The sequence below is a fragment of the Malania oleifera genome, chromosome 12, assembly GCF_029873635.1.
Source record: "Malania oleifera isolate guangnan ecotype guangnan chromosome 12, ASM2987363v1, whole genome shotgun sequence".
In the NCBI taxonomy this organism is placed as follows: Eukaryota; Viridiplantae; Streptophyta; class Magnoliopsida; order Santalales; family Ximeniaceae; genus Malania; species Malania oleifera.
Window position 1 is genome coordinate 39,277,921 of NC_080428.1, and position 18,663 is coordinate 39,296,583.

The 18,663-nt window shown below is 38.8% G+C and overlaps 1 protein-coding gene across 4 annotated transcripts in view; it reads left to right on the forward strand.

Annotated features, from left to right (window-relative positions):
* LOC131144215 (signaling mucin HKR1) overlaps nt 1–18,121 on the forward strand; it is a 38,883-nt gene extending 20,762 nt beyond the window's left edge. For all 4 annotated transcript variants that reach the window (XM_058092699.1, XM_058092697.1, XM_058092698.1 and 1 more), the window contains exons 9-10: nt 16,923–17,381; nt 17,555–18,121. In XM_058092699.1, the coding sequence (XP_057948682.1) occupies nt 16,923–17,381; nt 17,555–17,842 (747 nt within the window). In that variant the 3' untranslated portion in view covers nt 17,843–18,121. The remainder of the gene's footprint in view (nt 1–16,922; nt 17,382–17,554) is intronic.
* The last annotated feature ends 542 nt before the right edge of the window (nt 18,122–18,663 follow it).

Consider the following 18,663-nt stretch of genomic DNA (forward strand, 5'->3'; position numbering starts at 1 on the left):
CATTAAAGAAGAAAGAATGCACATCAAGGAGCATAAAACAATCCTCCTATGAAGAAAAGAGAAAAAATAAGAAAAAAATTACAATCATAATAACGTAGCCAGCCAGTCTCGCTGCAGATCTGCAATACACACCCCTTTAAAAAACAACCAGCGGCAAAAGGTCACATTGAAGTTTGTACCCTATCCTAAAGCATATACCATGTCTTATTCTTCCCCATGAAGATACTAGCATTTTATTCCAACCAAATGCCCTACAGAATGGTGAAAAACATACACCTCCAATTAGATGAGCCATCTCTACTCCTTGCCTCCACCTTCACATTGTGTGCAGGCTCCGGAGATAAAGTCCTAGCAGGCCTCCTACTGTGCAACAGAGTGATTGTGTAAACTCTATTAAGAACTAGCAAAAATCTACCTATGTTTCTTTGGCTAGTTTAGTGTCATCTTAGCCTCTTGTATACTTCTCTTTTCTTCTCTTTGCCGTGGAGCCTCTCTCTCTGCATCACACAAAAAGCAGTCCTAGTGCAGTCTTTAGTCTTTTTTGGGCACTGCTTTCTTGTAGAACTAGTTGAGGCATGTTTTGCTTTCTATTGTTCTGGTAATTTCACCTGGACCTTCTTTTTACAAAGGTTACAGATTTTTGTTAACTTATATCATGGTTGGGCTTTGTGAATTCTACAAAAATTTCCTTGTTTTTTTAGGAAGTTGATTGCATCACACATTGCACAAGCACCTCGCCACTTCATCATCGACTCCTATGTAATGGGCAGCATTCTCTTCAATCATCCCTTACGGTTGTTGTATTTGTGCATAAACACTTCAAGTGCTAAAGGCTAAAAGCACTTTCTTCTCAAGTGCTGTCAAATGGAGCTCAAAAATATGACTTTTAACAAAGCTAATTTTTTTCGATCTGCTCATACTGATCGTGCGTGCACTTGTGTACTTGTGTTATACTTCCACTTTTCCTAAAGCTTTTTCAGTGTAGAAAATCTCAATTCTAGTTCTAGTTTAATTCGTCAACTAGCAGTGCACAGCATGGGATTCGATCATTGGAAGTATGACAAATAATTCTACCAAAAATTTAGTGTTCTAGGAAACCTCTGCATGACAATTTCCTTGCAACCTCTTTGAGGCACATTTTCCAATAGTCAAATGAACTATTTAGCATACCTGTCCATACTGTGGTAAATAATATTAAAAAACATGGCAAACTAAGCTCTCTCTAAAATAAAGAAACAACTTATTCTAAACATCCCCCATGAAGAACAATGCAGGAAATGATGAGAAGCAAATTCTAAACTGTCAAAACATTGAGTACAGATATCTGCAGAAAAAACTTAGGAAGGCCTTCTACTCTTCCAACATTTTGTTGGTGTTGACTCTATTGAAAACTGCCAACCATCTATCTATGTTTTCTTTGGCTAGTTGGCTATCTTAGCCTTCATGTACTCTTCTCTTTCCTTTGGCTGTATTAGCCTTCTTGTGTACTTTTCTTTCCTCTCTTTGCTATGGGGCTCCAACCACCACCACCACCCCCAACTCCCCAAAAGGGAAAAAAAAAAAAACAGTTCTAGTGCAGTCAAAAGTATTTTTGGGCTTTGGTGTCTTTCTGAACTAGCTTAGGTTAAATCATATTGTTTTGTCTCAACTCTTGTGACAATTCTCCCTTTTTAACATGTTCACACATTTTTGTTAATTGTTTGTCATGCTTGGCCTTCTGAAAATCCATAGAATTTTCTTTGTTTTGTTTAGCAATTGCATCACATTGCACAAGCACTACACCACTTCATCATCTACTACAATGTAATGGTCAGCATCCTGTTCAGTCTTCCATTATGGTTTATATATCCAATATTATCACTTTTAGTGAAGCTAATTTTCACCATCTGCTCATAATTATCACCAGCCCCTGTAGCGCACACATGCTCTTGCTTATCATAATCCCATTTCTCCTAAATTTTTTTTGTTATAGAACATCTTATTGTTGTTCTAATTAATTTATCAAAAAGCAGCACACAGTATGGGGTTCAATCATTGAAAGTCTGACTAAAAATCTACCAGAAAGGAGCATCCTATGAAACTCTCAGCATGTAACTTTTGGAAACCAACAGAAAATAAGTTCAACAATTTGAGTTTTGACAATTTTTGATTCAACTATACATTCCAAAAAAAAAAAAAAATAGTCCTCTTTAATTGTTATTTTAACCTGCCTTGGGAATTATCACAATTGTGTGCAACCTCTCCTCTTTGAGGCACATTGTCCGAATAACTAGAAATTGAATGATATGGCGTACCAGTCTTGTATTGTGGTGCAGAGTGTTTTAAGAGGCATTATTTCGGTGGTTTTTCTGTCCAAAATGCACCAATGTGCAACTGCAAAAAAGGTGAACATTCTTAAAGGCGCATGCCTTCTCATGCTGAACATACACACCAAAGTAAAGAAAATGCCTTTTATGCCTTTACCGAGAAGCATGCACATTATGAGCCCTCTCATTTAGGGCTTCTTGCTCATTCACTTGTTCAGAGTCTTTAGGCAATGAAGCCTCCATTGACGAATGCTCTTCCATCACGAACTTAATCAATGCTTTAGATGGTCAATCAGCTCTAGATCTTCATATTCTGGTAACTTTCGTCGTCTTAGATGACCTCTGTCCCTTGTCATTTACCTGATTCAGATCCTCAACCCTCAAGCTACTTCAAATCTTCTCCTAAGTGCGGAACTTTACTCTGACATCTTCTCTTGCCTGTGGAGACCCCTCTCTTATGCAATGCCTCATATCCGTTCCATCATAGTGGAGATTGTTTGAGTGATTCTATTGGGAGACAAGGGATATGCTAGATGAGGGAGAGGAGTGAAGAGATGTTGATCTGTTATTGTGAGATTCAACAGAGCGAGATGAGGGAGTGAAAAATCGAGGGATGTGGGGGATCTGTTTGAGAGATGCACAGAGAGATGTAGGGTCTAAGAGACGATGGAAAGAAGATTTGTTTTGAAATATTTTTAACACATTACGTGGTCCCTTTTAACCAGGAAAGCGCAAAAGGCACATGGTGGGATCTGAGGGTCTGAGTGTGGCCTATCTCTAAGCTATAAAGGGCTATAAATTATGTAATAAATTTTATTTTAATAAAAAATTTATATTATTGTAGTGTATACAATTTATTTATATACATGAGTTTAAATAAAAAAAATTCTTAGAAGTCTTTCGCCTCAACACCTTGAGGTGTATGTCTTGCCTCACCAGGGGCAAAATGCCTTAGCCGTATGCCTTCACCTTTTAAAACACTGGCGGTACATTCTATGAAATCCTATGGTCAAGGCAGATCCATAATGCATGAGAGCTGGGACATCCAGAAACGAACTCTCATGCGTTGAGTACTTGGCTGCGAAGGAGCACCTCCCCTCCCCTGAAAAAAACCAAAAAGTAGCTGGTTTGTTTTTATTCCCCCCCACCCCCTTCTCAAGTGATGAACAGTAATGTTGATTACTATGAAGTCTTTTGATGATTTGATTTCACTCAGTTATACATGTTCATGCACAAAGTTAGTGTATCAGTCGCCCACCTAATTTCTAGCTGTCTCTTGTTTTATCAGTTTGCCATTAAGAATGATTTGAGTATACTTGGTTACTCACCTAATTATCTCTAGACATATCTTAGCTGTCCCATCCTTTCCTGATAGCAAGAGAAGTTTATCGAGAGAGATAAATATTATGATCTAGGGGAGGACAAGAAGTTCTTGGAAGAAAATGATCTAGAAGCCTAGAATCCAAAAAAAAAAAACCTTAAACAACTAAATCAAAAGCCGCTCTTTAATCCCTTTCCATTATAATTTATTGAACACTTTCAAATTATCTAAGTCATGTAATGTAGGACAAGAAGCAAGGCCTTGGGATGATCCTTGTTGGAGAATTAAGAAGAATTGAATCAAGGGATTGTTGGGTTCAGTTAGTAGTTTATTATGTGTTTAGTTTAATAGTGTAGTTTTATGTGTGTTTGGGTGCTTGCTTGTAATATTGGATATTGGTGTATTCTAGGGGTATACTTGTAATGTAATGTAGTTTTAGAGGTACATGTGTAATTTTATGTAATAGGCTTTTTTATAAACAGTGTGTGAGAGCCATGTCATATGCATTTGATGAATTCGAATTGAGTTGAATGTGTGATTCCCTCTTCTTGTATCTCCTCTCTTATCTTCATTTTCCTTCCTCTCTTCAATTTATTCCTATCTCTCTTATGGCTACTGATCCTTGATGCTGCCCCTGCACCATTATGCTACCCTTCCCTGTTCAAGTTGAGTCTCAAACTTGTCCGTTGGAACAGATAAATCTGCTACTCTGCCTTTGGGCTTAAAATATGAACCTGACTTTGTAATACTTCCTTCTCATTTAACCTCAGTAGTTGCTGGGTTTCTGCTTTATTATGATCTTTTACTTCCCTTTTTGCCTTTAGCAGAAGCAACTGGAGAGATGCCTTTTCCTGGATGAGAAAGCAGTGTGTTGAGAACCCAGCTACTCCAACTTCGTTGCAGTGCTATCAAAACAATACAACTGCCCCAACTTGCCTTATAATACTCGTCTGAGCCTGGCTTTTCATACTTTCATACTTTCCTATACATTAAGCTATGGGTTCTCTTTGAGTGATCTCCTTTATAAGGGGTCTGGACCAAGATTTCTGGGGCCTTAATACCATATCTTGCTCGTATTATGCATTTGATGGGCCTCGGTTGAAGATAAACCTTATTCAATAATTGCCCAACTAAAGGAGAAGGATAAATTACTTGACCCAACCATAAAAACCCATTGCCTTAACCACTTGAATCTTCTTCTTCATTGCCACTCAACCTGGAACCCTAGTCGCTATGCTGCTGACCATTTTTATTTCCTTCACCCACCTGCTTGTCACCCAAATACTGTAATTTTTACCCACAATGGATACTAAGATTTCCATTGTTGGAGAGTGATGGCTTAGCCACTCCCTTCACTTGTTCCATCCAACTTTCTTCTCCACTTTCCAAATTGACAAGGGACCCTTGACACCTCCAATAATGAAAATGGAGAACCCTTTTCTCTTCACACTCTTTAACTTCAAAAATTGTCCATTTATTCTTGTTGACCAGAGCACCACCCAGTTCCAAAATTTCCTTATTTTCTTTTGATGAGTAAAGTGCACAGCAGCTGACAAAAGACACTTTGAAGACAACCTAACTGCTGTCAATGAGACCCTCATCGGACAATTCACTTGAAGATTTTTGCTCTAATGAGAAAACAAAAGCCCTATCCCACCCTCTTCCAGTCTCAGATCAAAGAACTTGACTATTGACCATTTTAGGGAAATTTCCTAGCCTCTCACCTTTGAAAATGATTGCCATGAAATTATGTCCTACTATCATTGCTAGGGTAGTGGGAGAGAGCACTTTCTATGAATAGACTGATTATTTTGGGAGTGTAGACAGGCTTCTAATAAACTTTTTGGTTATTTCTGTTATAGGTGCAACTTGGAAGTGGAAAACATGCTGGCAACTTGTAGAGTTGTGCAGCCTTTGTGGTTTTAGACATTTGGTTGGAGAAAGTTCTTGTATTTTTCCTATCTGTGCAGTTTCTTTGTTAGATAATAGTGGCCAGTTTAATTGTAGTGAACAGTTTCCTTTGGGAGATGATCGGCGGGATTGGTTGGCTTTGTTGGATCAATGCCATTTTATTATTTTTTTTATCAAGTTATTTATTTATTTTGATAAATGAAGAAATATTTATGAAATCAAAGACAGAATTCAAATGGGAGAATAAGGAATCTTACCTATACAAAGGAAAGTAAAAGGGGGGAAAAAGCTAAAAAATACAATATTCAATCCTTTTGCATATTGGTCAATGAGATACCTCAAAAGCCATTCAATGATGTCCAAAGTGATGCCAAAAATATCACCATGCACCACCCTCGACTAATGATCAAGAGAAAGTGAGATACATCTGAAAATACGAGCATTACACTCCAATAAAAGCACAACGTGATTGTGAAAATAGCACTTGTATGAAAGTAGCCACCTTCCTACCTTTTCAAAGCTCTCCGAGGGGTCGTTTGGTTTATGGCTGGAAAAATATTCCCATGGAATGACATTCTTAGGAATCTCATTCTTGGGTATAGGGTGCTTGTCTCATGGGAACGTTTTTATTTGGTTTGTGTTGTAAGATTCCCAGGAATGTAAACATGATTCCCTTGTCATTGTTTGATTTAATATGGAAAATCATAGCAAGTATTTTAAGAAGATGACCATTATATTGTTGATGTGTGCGCCACTAATATATGAAGAATAGTTATATTTTTCAACCCAAAAACCTACTAAAAATACTTACTTGAATAAATCTATATCCTAAAATTTTCAACTATTATAAATTTAAAACGTGTAACACCTAATAATTGATTAACCAAAATAATTGAGGGTAATATAGTGTCTAAATATTAACTATTATATTATATTATTACAAGACAATAATAGAGTGATTATATTATATTATAGGGTGATTATATTATATTATAGGGCTCATTGTTGTCCAAAAGCAAAAATAGTGAGGGCAATTTGGCCCAAAAAGTAGGATTCCCTTTGGAATGAGATTCCCATGAAACTTATCCATGGGTGAGGTGGGAATAGGATGCCCATGAAACATGGGCATCAACATAGGCATCCTTTCAATCCTAGTGATGTGAATATTCCCACCACATCAGATTCCCATGCTTCAACAAATGCGGGAATGAGATGCCATGCCATGGGCATCACATTCTTAGGAATCTTGAAAGATGTTTCGAACTAAACGTCCCCTAAGAGAAATAGCAAGCATGTTCTCTATAGTACAAACTCACTGCCCACCAAACACATGAAAAAGCTTATTTCAAATCTCCAATGGATATTAGCCGTGCAAGAATGAACATGAGATTGCCTTGCCACTTTGATAACAAAGTAAACATACATCAGGAGATAAAGCTTTTGTTGCCTTTTCCTCTGAGGGATATCATGAGTATTTAACTTTTCCTTTGGCTGCCCTCCACTTAAAAGCCTCGACTGTGGAAGGAGCCTATGATTCCCAAATAAAGTAATGTAACTGAAAATGAACAATACTATGAACATGTGCCAGATGAATAAAAAACGATTTGTGAAAAAAAATCCCCAGAAGAATTCAAAACCCAGGATCTTTGATCACTTTGCACTGAGAACAGTAAAAAGCACTTTGTCTCCATCTCATTTATGAGAAAAATGGAAGTTCGAAGAAAGCACTTCGTCTGACAGTTTGACGAAATGGAAAATCCTCAGTGGGAGTATCATGAATAGCTAAAAAACCAATAAAGATGGTGAAGAACTTCAAAATAAAGGAATTTGTCAAACCGAATGATCTTAAAACTGAACCCTCTCCAGAACCAGCTCTGGCTCAGATGACGAAAAACAGATGAATAAAAAACAAATGCGGAATCTGGGAAATAAATTTGCAATGGCTGGCCTAGATGCCATCAACCCTAGCTCTAACATCCCAGCAGTTCTGTTGGAGCTGTACTACCTTATGCCTCAAGGAGCCAGATTCTAAAGGGGACTGCTATAGCCACTTTTCTATCAAGGAAATATTTGTAGACACTCACTTCCTCAGGCCAAAATCGGCCTTACCTTATAGTACTCGGAGCTCTCATCTTCTCATAGTATTTTTTTTTCCCAGTTTAGGAAAAAAAATGTACGGCCCCGGGCTATGGCCATAGTTATAGTCTTACAGTTCAATTCAATAGCTTTCTAAAACACCACTTTCATCCCACTATTGTGACATGGTAGTTTTTCCCTTTCATGGAAATTGTGGACCTAACAAATGTTACGAGATGAATATAACAAACAAGGGTTCTACAAGTTCATTGAGAACTTATATTGTAAGTTGGTTAATCTCTCAATTATTGGAGTAATAGTACCAAACAATAAGACATTTGTGATGAAACATATTAGCTTGAAATGTGTAGCATCAAGGCTATCTTAGTTGTTGGGCAAGGGCATGCAATTTACTGAGCATGTGGACCATATAATAAGGCAGTTGTTGCCGAAAAATGTGCCTTTTTTATAAGCATATTGGTTTGTGATTGGCATTTCGGCATAAATGATGTCATATTAGCAATATTTGTTGCCTCTTTGGATTTTGTTCTTTTTCGTCAATGTTTACTGCAACCAAAAATGTTGTACTGGTGATTAAATGTTTAATTATATTCAAACCAGAGGGATGGTAATGCAACCAATCCAATAATAAAATTGTAACTGATGATGTAATGCAACCAATCCAATAATAGAATTGTGATTGATGAAACTAGGGTGTATGGCAATTTTAAGGGTGAGTTTGGCCCCTTTTCTTTGGATGAACTTCTCTTTTCAGAATGTTAAAAAATGGGTGTACCATGTTTGGTAATAGCTGGATTTTAAAAGCTACAAATCCATAACTTTTAAAAGCCAAAAGCTAGCTTTTTCTTAAAAGACCATTCTATCCAAGGGTATTCTTGGTTCCCCCCCCCCCTCTCTAATATTATGAAGTCATCATGCATTAATTACGTATCCTAAAATGACATATTTTTCCATTTAAATATTTTAGGCACCTTGTAATTTTTTTTCCACCACACGGAATCAGTTTTTGCTTTCTAGCGACTTCTTTATCATGTAAGAACAAATAATTTTTACAACCTGAATAAGATCCTTTCTATTAGTTCCTTTTTAAAAATTTGTTTTCAGCAGCTACAACACAGCCAAACTAAGCCTAACTTGGGAGTTATTTAGTATATTTACAGATGCATTAATATCTAATAGGTTTTTGTTGAAGTTGTAAATAAAACAATGTAAATTCAGGTTGCAGAAATAAGGGAAAATGAGGTCAAGGTCATGGTGATAGCCAAACCAGAGGGATGAATTGTATTTTATTGAATAATTTGTACTTTTATGAAACTAGGGTGCAGGATAGTTCTGAGTTTGCCTTATTGAGGCTTGAGAGAGGCATTTGTATCTAAAAAATTATGTAGTAGTAAATGAAAAAATGTACAAATGTAGGTTGCTAAAATAGAGAAAATGTATGTGATGTGAACCAAGAGGTATTCAACCAGTCAATTCACTAGTATGGAGTATATTTTGATTTAAGTTGACTGCCTAGAAAGGTCAAGTTAATCGAAGAGAATGTAGTTGAGTTATGGGTAATGACGTGGTTGCCAAGGACTAATGGTCAATATGACTTAGATGGAACTGAAATAGATAGACTTGTTCGATGGCCTCATGTATTTGGGATGAAGGATTTGAGGCTTTCTGGTTGCCAAGGACTAATGGTCAATATGACTTAGATGGAACTGAAATAGGTAGACTTGTTCGATGGCCTCATGTGATTGGGATCAAGGATTTGAAACTTTCTTGGATTGAGTTTTGGTATCCAATCCAAAAAGGTGTTTGGTATATCTGTTCAAAAGTGAAGACTCTGTTTATATGGTCGCATGGTTAAGATCAATGAATTAGTCGACAAATGATCAAAAACATTTGTACGAGGCTATTTATTATATCTTTGGAACTCTTAAGACCCAACAGTTTTACAGTATGAAGTTATGACATGCAAATTTATTGTTCTTGATCTATTTATAGTAATGTCATCTGATATCATGAAGAAATGTTTGTTTTTTTGTTTCTTTGTTTTTTGGTTTCTGTGATGTTATCTATAGCTTAATGAATATATTCTGTTTCCATTGATTTCAAAATCTGCTGGACAGTTCGAACTTGTAAGTCTGCAAGGGTTTTTTTTTTTTGTTGATAGGTAATAATTTTATTGATATCATAATGAACACCAAATACACAAGGGTGTACATGGGGTAAACAAATCAAAAACAGAAATTACAAGAATCTAGTAACTCAAAAACAGAAGAAAATGATTGGTTTCACAAAGCAGCCAACCAATCCATCAAAGTTGTAAAGAAAAATAGCTTCAGGTCTGAAATGGATCTTTCCTTATCTTCAAAACACCTACTATTTCTCTCCCTCCAAAGACACCACAATAAACAATGAGGAACTATCAACCAAATAAACCCATTTCGATAACGACCAAATCTACCTTGCCAACATGCTAGGAGTCCCACTACAGATTGTGGCATAACCCAGCTCACTCCAAACAAATCCAACACCATAACCCCCAAGTCCCTTGCAACCGGACAGTGAATAAAAAGATGATCAACCTGTAGAATAACAACACCAAGATCTGTTTTGAAGAAACGATTGAAGAGATAACACAAAGTTTTATTACAACAATTGGATTACAACAATCTGTCCAACCATGCACTCACTAAATGAGCTTTAATGGCGAAAGGACAACATATAAAAAAACAAGAGGACACAATCTTGCAGTCGAGATGTGTGGGGTACTCCGGTTGGGGGGGGGTCTTATTTATAGCCTCTGGTCCGTAGAAGAAGCACATGAGTGACTCACCTACCATGGTAGGTGGTGGTAGCTCACCTATCATGACCGACTTTGACATTAGTGGCCGACTTTGACATTAGTGGCTGTCTTTGACATACTATGCCCACCGTTCATACTGGATAGGTCATACCGTCTTGGGGGGCGTTGTCCCCGGACCCCTGTGTATCGGAGGGGAACGTCTTCTGTCTTCGTAATACCATTGTGGTCTATCGTTTCGGCCTCATCTGAACCATACATCAGGTAAGTGTGCCAATTAACTTGTGGGAGGTGGGCATTGCACACATATACACCAACACCCCCCCCCTCCGCCTACGTTCTTGAACCAATACCAAGAGCATCCCGATGCTTCAGGAAGTCGGAACTACCCAATGCTTTGGTGAAGATATCTGCATGATTATCTTCTGTTGGACAATACTCCATCTCAATAACCTCATCCTCAATAAGTTCTCGTATGTAGTGATACTGAATCTTAATGTGCTTGGTTCTTGCATGGAACATAGGGTTCTTACTGATAGCTATGCAACTTTGATTGTCACAATGAATCAGAGTTGCAGCTTTTATCGTTATCCCAATATCAGTAAGAAGTCTTCTTATCCAGACAGCTTCACATGTGGTGAGACAAGCTGACTTGTACTCGGCTATCTGTGGATGATAGCGACACTGTTGGTTGCTTCTTGCTTGTCCACGAGATAATTCCATTCCCAAAGAGAAAACAATATCCAGAAATTGGCTTTTTGGAATCAATATCTCTTGCCTAATCGGAGTCACAATATCCAATTAGGGAGTTCCCTGATGTATAGAGATGCCAAAATGAGGAGTCTCTTTTATATACTTGAGGACCCTCATTCCAGCCTTCCAGTGAATTTCTTGTGGCTTATTTGCAAATCTACTCAGAATACCAACTGCAAAACTGATATTGGGTCTTATGTTGCACAGGTACACCAAACTCCCAATTAGGCTTCTGTACTTCTTTGTATCAACAAGTGGAGAAGGATCTTCAATGGAGAGCTTAATGTTTACTTCCATAGTTCCATTGGAGTAACCACTGGAGTGCATTCTGCCATCCCAAATGCCTTCAATAACTCTTGAGCATATCGTTGCTAAGAAATAAAGATTTCTCTTGGATGCTGCCACACTTCAATGCCTAAGAAGAAGTGGAGTAGCCCCAAGTTTGTCATCTCGAATTTTGAGGATAGGCCTTCACAGATGTTGTTAATCTTCTCCTTGTGGTCACCTGTAAGCACAAGATCATCTACATATAGTACAATTATTACATACATCCCATTCTCCTTCAGTACATATAAATTTGCATAAGAGGTACTTCTACAAAATTCATAATTGGTGAAGAAAGAATCAATCCTCTGGTACCAAGCTCTGGGGGCTTGTTTCAGCCCATACAAGGCTTTCTTCAACCTGCACACTTTGTTGTCTGAATTTGGCAATTCAAATCCAGGTGGTTGCATCACATAAACCTCATCTTTAAGATTACCATTGAGGAATGCAGACTTCATCTCCATTTGAAATAACATCCAGCTTTTGTGTGCAGTAGTAGCCAAAACCAGACGGATTGTTTCCATGCGAGCTGTTGGTGCAAAGGTTTCAGTAACATCAAAACCTTCCACCTGAGAAAATCCTTGTGCAACAAGGCATGCTTTGTACTTATCTAAAGTACCATCAACTTTATATTTTACCTTTCATATCCACTTTGTGCCGATTACCTTCCTATGAGGGGGATGATCCACAATCTTCCAAGTATCATTTTTCATGATACTTTCATATTCAGCTTCCATAGCCGTTCTCTACTTCGGATCAGCTAGTGCTTCATCTAGGCTACTTGATTCCTTAACTGTACTGATTATATCAGCCACCAAGTGTTTTGCTGATCGTTGTTGTTCCTCTATTCTCTTCGACCTTCGGTCCATCAGGTTGTGAACTTTGATTCACAGGTTTTGGATTGCCTTCGTCAAAGAGCTATTGTACCCACCTAGGGTGTGGCTTCTGAACAGGTGCTACTGGTACAACAGGTTGGTTTTGAATTTCTTCATCATTCACCTCAATCTGCTACTCTGAGTGAAGGCACATGGTGGGTTACTTTATCGGTTGATGATAAAGTGGGCCGATCTCTATCTCCCATTGAGTGTGGTCCTTCATCAAATACCACATCTTGGCTTGTGACGATCTTCTTTGCCTCTACATCATATAAGACGATATGCCTTTGATTCTGTACTATATCCCAAGAAGATGCACTTTTGACTCTTGTCATCTAACTTCCTTCGACCGTCATCTGGAACATGCACAAAACATCTGCAACCAAATGTTCTAAGATGAGAAACGGAGGGTTTCTTACTAGAGTGAGCCTCGTGAGGTGTTTTGTTCCCCAAAGCTTTGGTGAAGCATCGGTTGAGGATATACACAACTGTATTAACAACTTTTGCCCAAAACGATTTTGGAAGGTCTTGTGCCTTCATCATTGCTCTGGCCATCTCCATCATAGTGCGATTCCACCGTTGTGGAGTTTTTGGTGCTGACAATTGACACTTGATGCCAAATGTATTGCAATAATTGTTGAACTCCCTTAATGTGAACTCGCCTCCTCGATTTGTTCGAAGTTTCTTTAACTGCAAACTTGTCTCATTTTCAACAAGTTTATGTCACACTTTAAATTTTACAAAAGCCTCAAACTTATCACGAAGAAAGTACACCCACATCTTTCTACTATAATCGTTGACTAACAACATAAAATAGAAAGATCCTCCTAGTGCAGGAGTAGTCATTTTACCGTTGAGATCTACATGTACCAACTCTAGAGGAAGCTTTGATTTGTTGTTGCTTTCTTGTGGAAATGACATATGATGTTGCTTGCCCAACATGCAAGCTTCACAAGGCTTTGCAGTATCAACTACTATAGGCAGATCAACCACCATTTCCTTTCTCTGCATCTCCTTCAAAACTGCATAGGAGAAGTGTCCATACCTTTCATGCCAAAGTCTGCTTGTTGTATCTCTAGTTGTTGCGGCAAGTGCCCCAAACTCATACATGTTATTCTTTCGAATACCTTCGCCCACAATGCTGCCATTGCTATCAATTATCTTAGCTTTTGTTTTCATAAATCGTACTTCATAGTCACGGTTAGTAATAGCAGCTACAGATAAAAGATTCCTCTTAATTTGAGGAACATAAAAGACATCTGAAAGAGTTTTAGCTTGGCCATTCGTGGTTTTTAAGGAAATGGATCCAGTGCCCTCTACTCTACACTTTGCATTATTTTCGACAATCACATTCATAGGTTCATGTAGAGACTTAAGGGAACCATACCAGTCCTTTTTGCTGGTCATGTGTCGGGAAGCTCCACTGTCAAGTACCCATGAGCAATATCCTGGTATTGTTTGAGCAGTTGAACACATTTCTTCTGTAACCAAGAAAAGATCTAATTATGGTTTAGCACAATTTGCTACCTATTTGACATTCCACGTAAGCTTGAACGTGCCATTCTTTTCATCGTGGATACGCTTTCTGCAATCCTTGGTTGCATGCCCCTTTTTGTTGCAGTAGTAGCACGTACCAGAAAATCTCTTCTTGTTCTTTCCCTTCTTCTTTTCAACATTATTATCCTTGCCTTTGATCTGCACGGTGAAAGCATTACTGCTTTCATTTTCTTTGGTTCTCAGTCTCATCTTCTCCTCTAGCAGTAAGACACAGAATTCCTTAAAGGTTAGTGCAGGAGTTCTAATCTGCGTGTTAAGAGCAGTTACCTGATTGTCATATTTTGATGGCAGCACTCGAATACATCTTTGAGCTAACTCCTCATTGGTCTTTGTTATGCCCACTCTCGCCATCTGATCACACATTTTTTGATTCTGGTGATGAATACTTCTGCCAATTCTCCGTCATGTAGCTTTCTTGCAGCAAGTTGATTCTTTAAGTTCTGAATGCGTGTTTGGTTCCTTGTTTCATATTGATTTTTCAGACCATTCGAAGCATCTGCAGCCTTGGATTTATGCTGGATCAATGTAAGTACAGAATCAGATACCCTTGTGACAATAGCACAAAGTGCATCTGCATTCCACCTTTTCCATGCTTTGACAAGGGCAACATCTGGAGGGATGATAACCTTACGATTGGTGGGATCAGGCGTGCTAATCGGTTCTGGATCCATACCTTGAGCTATATCAAGTAGTTCATATAAATCCAGAATAACACTCATCTTGAACTTCCACAAAGTGTAGTTCGTTCCATCTAGCTTTCCTTCTGTGAATGCTGGTGGACGTATCCGAAGTGTTGGTGGAGATGCAGTAGCTAAAGATGAAGTTCCTACCATTGCAACGTTTCGACAATTATAGTTGTTTCTTCTTTGTAGCCTTCAGCTCTGATACCATGTAGAATAACAACACCAAGATTTGTTTTGAAGAAAAGATTGAAGAGATAATACAAAGTTTTATTACAACAATCGGATTACAACAATCTGTCCAACCATGCATTCACTAAATGAGCTTCAATGGCGAAAAGATAACAAATAGAAAAACAAAAGAGGACACAATCTTGTAGTCGAGATGTGTGTGGTACTCCGGTGGGGGGGGTCTTATTTATAGTCTCTGGTCCGTGGAAGAAGCACATGGATGGCTCACCTACCATGGTAGGTGGTGGTAGCTCACCTACCATGGCTGACTTTGACATTAGTGGCCGTCTTTGACATACTGTGCCCCACTGTTCACACTGGATAGGCCATACGTAGTGATATTGAATCTTAATGTGTTTGGTTCTAAACCATACGTCAGATAAGTGTGCCAATTAACTTGTGGGAGGTGGGCATTGCGCACATATACACCAACACAACCGTCTCATTATTACACTTGCATAGCACCAATCTAATATCCAAACCTTTCTTTTTTGTTAATTGTCAATCGTTAAGCATTTCCCTAAGCAGCAGTCCAAACAAAAAAAGCTACTCTAGATGGAATTTTTTGTTTCCAAATACTTTTCCCAGGAAAGCCACAATCTTTGGAGTCCATTAAAATATCATAATAACCTTTAACCAAGAAACCCTTCTCTCTATCAGATTTTCAGCACATCTTATCCTCACCGAACCCCTTCACCGATGCACCATATATGGTATCCATAAAACCAGTCAAGGCTTCTAAATTCCGAAGATGCATACCTTAAAGAAACTTACATACCAAAACAAGACTCCATTATCAAACTTCATAAGCTCAGCCATGCTAGCTTCTTTATCTCGGCAAAATCTATACAAATCAGGATAGCTGACTGCAAGAGACGTCTCACCACACCAATGGTCTTGCCAAAATTTCACCTTAGACCCATTTCCAATATCGTATAGTGTGGCCAGAAAAAGGTCATCCCTGACTAATATTTTTCCACAAGCCAACACCATGTGGACCATTAAAAGGCCTAGTACACCAACCACCCCATTCACAGCCGTATTTCACCTCTATCACTTGCCTCCAAAAAGCAGCCTTCTCCATCCCAAATCTCCATAACCACTTCCCAAGCGAAGCTTCATTAAACTGTCTTACCTTCCTTATCCCCAAACCACCCGAAGAAATGGGAGAGCAAACAGTATCCCATTTAACCAAATGGAATTTTGGTTCATCACCAATGCCACCCCATAAAAAATTCCTTTGAAGTTTCTCAATACGGTTTGCCACAGCAGCAGGAATAGGAAATAAAGATAGAAAGTAAGTGGTTAAATTAGATCGAGTGCTTTTAATTAACGTAACTCTACCTCCCTTAGATAAGTGCAAACGTTTCCTCCCTGCTAGCCTCCTTTCTATCTTTTCTAAAATTGGATTCCATATTGTCTTATCCTTGAATTTGGCTCCCAAAGGAAGACCCAAATATTTCATAGGAAGATTACCTTGTTTACAGCCAAGGACATGCAAGAATAAATCAAAATTAAACACCGTACCAGCAGGAACCAACTCTGACTTGCGCAAATTTATCTTTAAACTAGAGACCGCCTCAAACCACATAAGAATCACATGGAGAAACAAAATCTGATCAAGATCAGCGTCACAAAAAATTAGAGTATCGTCTGCAAAGAGAAGATGAGACACCACCAAAGCTCTTCCCTCTTTACGCCCCACACCAAAGCCTGACATGTGACCATCATGGACAGTTTTATCCAACATTCTCCCCGGGGCTTCCATAACCAGGACAAACAACAGAGGAGACAATGGGTCACCTTGTCTTAACCCCATAGAGCTCTCAAAAAACCCACAAGGAGTGCCATTTATCAGAATGGAGAAACGAACTGTAGATATACAAAAGAAAATCCACCGCCTCCATTTGGCAGAGAACCCACCCCGTGTTTTTGTTGTTTTTAGTAATATATCTGATGTAGGAAAAAAATAGAGGAAAAAACCTCTATGCTGGAATCAATTTAAAAAAACCTGAGAAGTGTTAACATGATAAGAAATTTTGCTTGTTCAAATAATTATTTGTTCACATGCAGGGCCTGAAGACAGGTAATTTTTCTACGCAGCCAACTGCTCAGACCTTGCCTGGAACTAGTGTTGCCACAGGGCCTGCTCTTCCTCAACACCTTGCTGTACATCCATACTCTCAGCCCACCCTTCCTTTGGGACATTTTACCAACATGATTGGCTACCCATTCTTGCCTCAGAGCTATACATATGTGCCGTCTGCTTTCCAGCAAGCATTTGCTGGTACCAGCTCATATCATCAGTCTCTGGCAGCAGTCCTCCCTCAATATAAGAATAGCGTTTCTGTCAGCAGCTTGCCACAATCTGCTGCGGTTGCCTCTGGCTATGGGGCCTTTGGAAGTTCAACCAGCATTCCTGGGAACTTTCCACTTAATCCGCCTACTGCCTCTGCTGGCACAACAATTGGCTACGATGATATAATGGGCTCACAGTACAAGGATGGAAGTCCATTGATATCTCTTCAGCAGGTAATGATTTTTCTGTATTGACTTTTTATGTTTGTTTTTTTCTGTTTTTTGATATTAACACTCATTTTAGAGGGCTAGTAAGGGAATAAAACTTTTAACATATAAACTGATGTTCACATTAAATATTGTGTGTGTCGTGGGTCTGACATTTTTCGGCTGATGATTTCTTTCAGAATGAGAACTCAGCAATGTGGGTTCATGGGCCTGGCTCGAGAACAATGTCTGCTGTTCCACCAAGCACATATTACAGCTTCCAGGGGCAGAGCCAACAACCTGCTGGATTCCGGCAAGGACAACAGCCAGCACAGCACTTTGGAGCTCTTGGATACCCAAATTTCTACCACTCTCAAGCTGGGATTTCACTGGAACATCAGCAGCAGAGCCCTAGAGATGGGTCTCTCGGCAGTTCCCAAAGCCAACAGTCAAAGCAGTCCCAACAGATATGGCAAAACAGCTACTGATCTTATCATCACCTCGGTCTCCAAGGTCGTGCAGTGCTTGAAAATGGAGAATCAAGGATTGAAGGTAGTCCAGCGGCTCAATAACTAACCTACTTGAAATGGTCCAAAGAGGACTGGACTGCTACTGCCCCCTGCCTTGAGGTTGTATTCTAGAGTATTTATTGTCATTTATGTTAACATAGGAACATGTGTGCTAATTTGGGTTAGTGAACATTTTCTTCTTCCCCCGTTTCACCCTTCACCTTTTCCGTAGTAGTGAGAAATTTGATTCTGTTCCAACAATCGTGTTCATTGTAGTTTTTCTATTGCTGTGCTTGGCAGATTCCCCCCAGCCACCCGTTTTATGTACTAGTGGTGTTTTGTCCCCCCTTCCACGAGTTCTTTAATTTTTATTCTCATTATATTTTGCTCTTCTTCAGAAGCCTGCTTGCATCCAAAGCAACCTGTGTTGTTTAGGGTTTGGAAAACATGAATGGAGAGAAATGCAAAAGAATTTACTTTGGAAATACTTATTGAAAAAGAAGTGAGCAATGAAACAGTAATATGGTCAGAAATATTTGGTTTTGCATGGCAGTAACCTTTATAAATTTTTTCAATCCCCACTAAGCTATGCGTTTGTTTGGAAATACCTTTTTGGTTTTGCTCTAGTTTTTGCGTCTCAATATGTTTATTCTAAGAAGAGTTAATACTTGGTTTAACGTTACAAACCAAAGCAGAAATCACTACATTTGAAGCCAAAGTTCCCAATGCACGCCACACGGTAAGGTCTTTACCCCTAAAGAGGAAAAAGCAGAAAAGAAATATAATCCTTTCTAAACAAG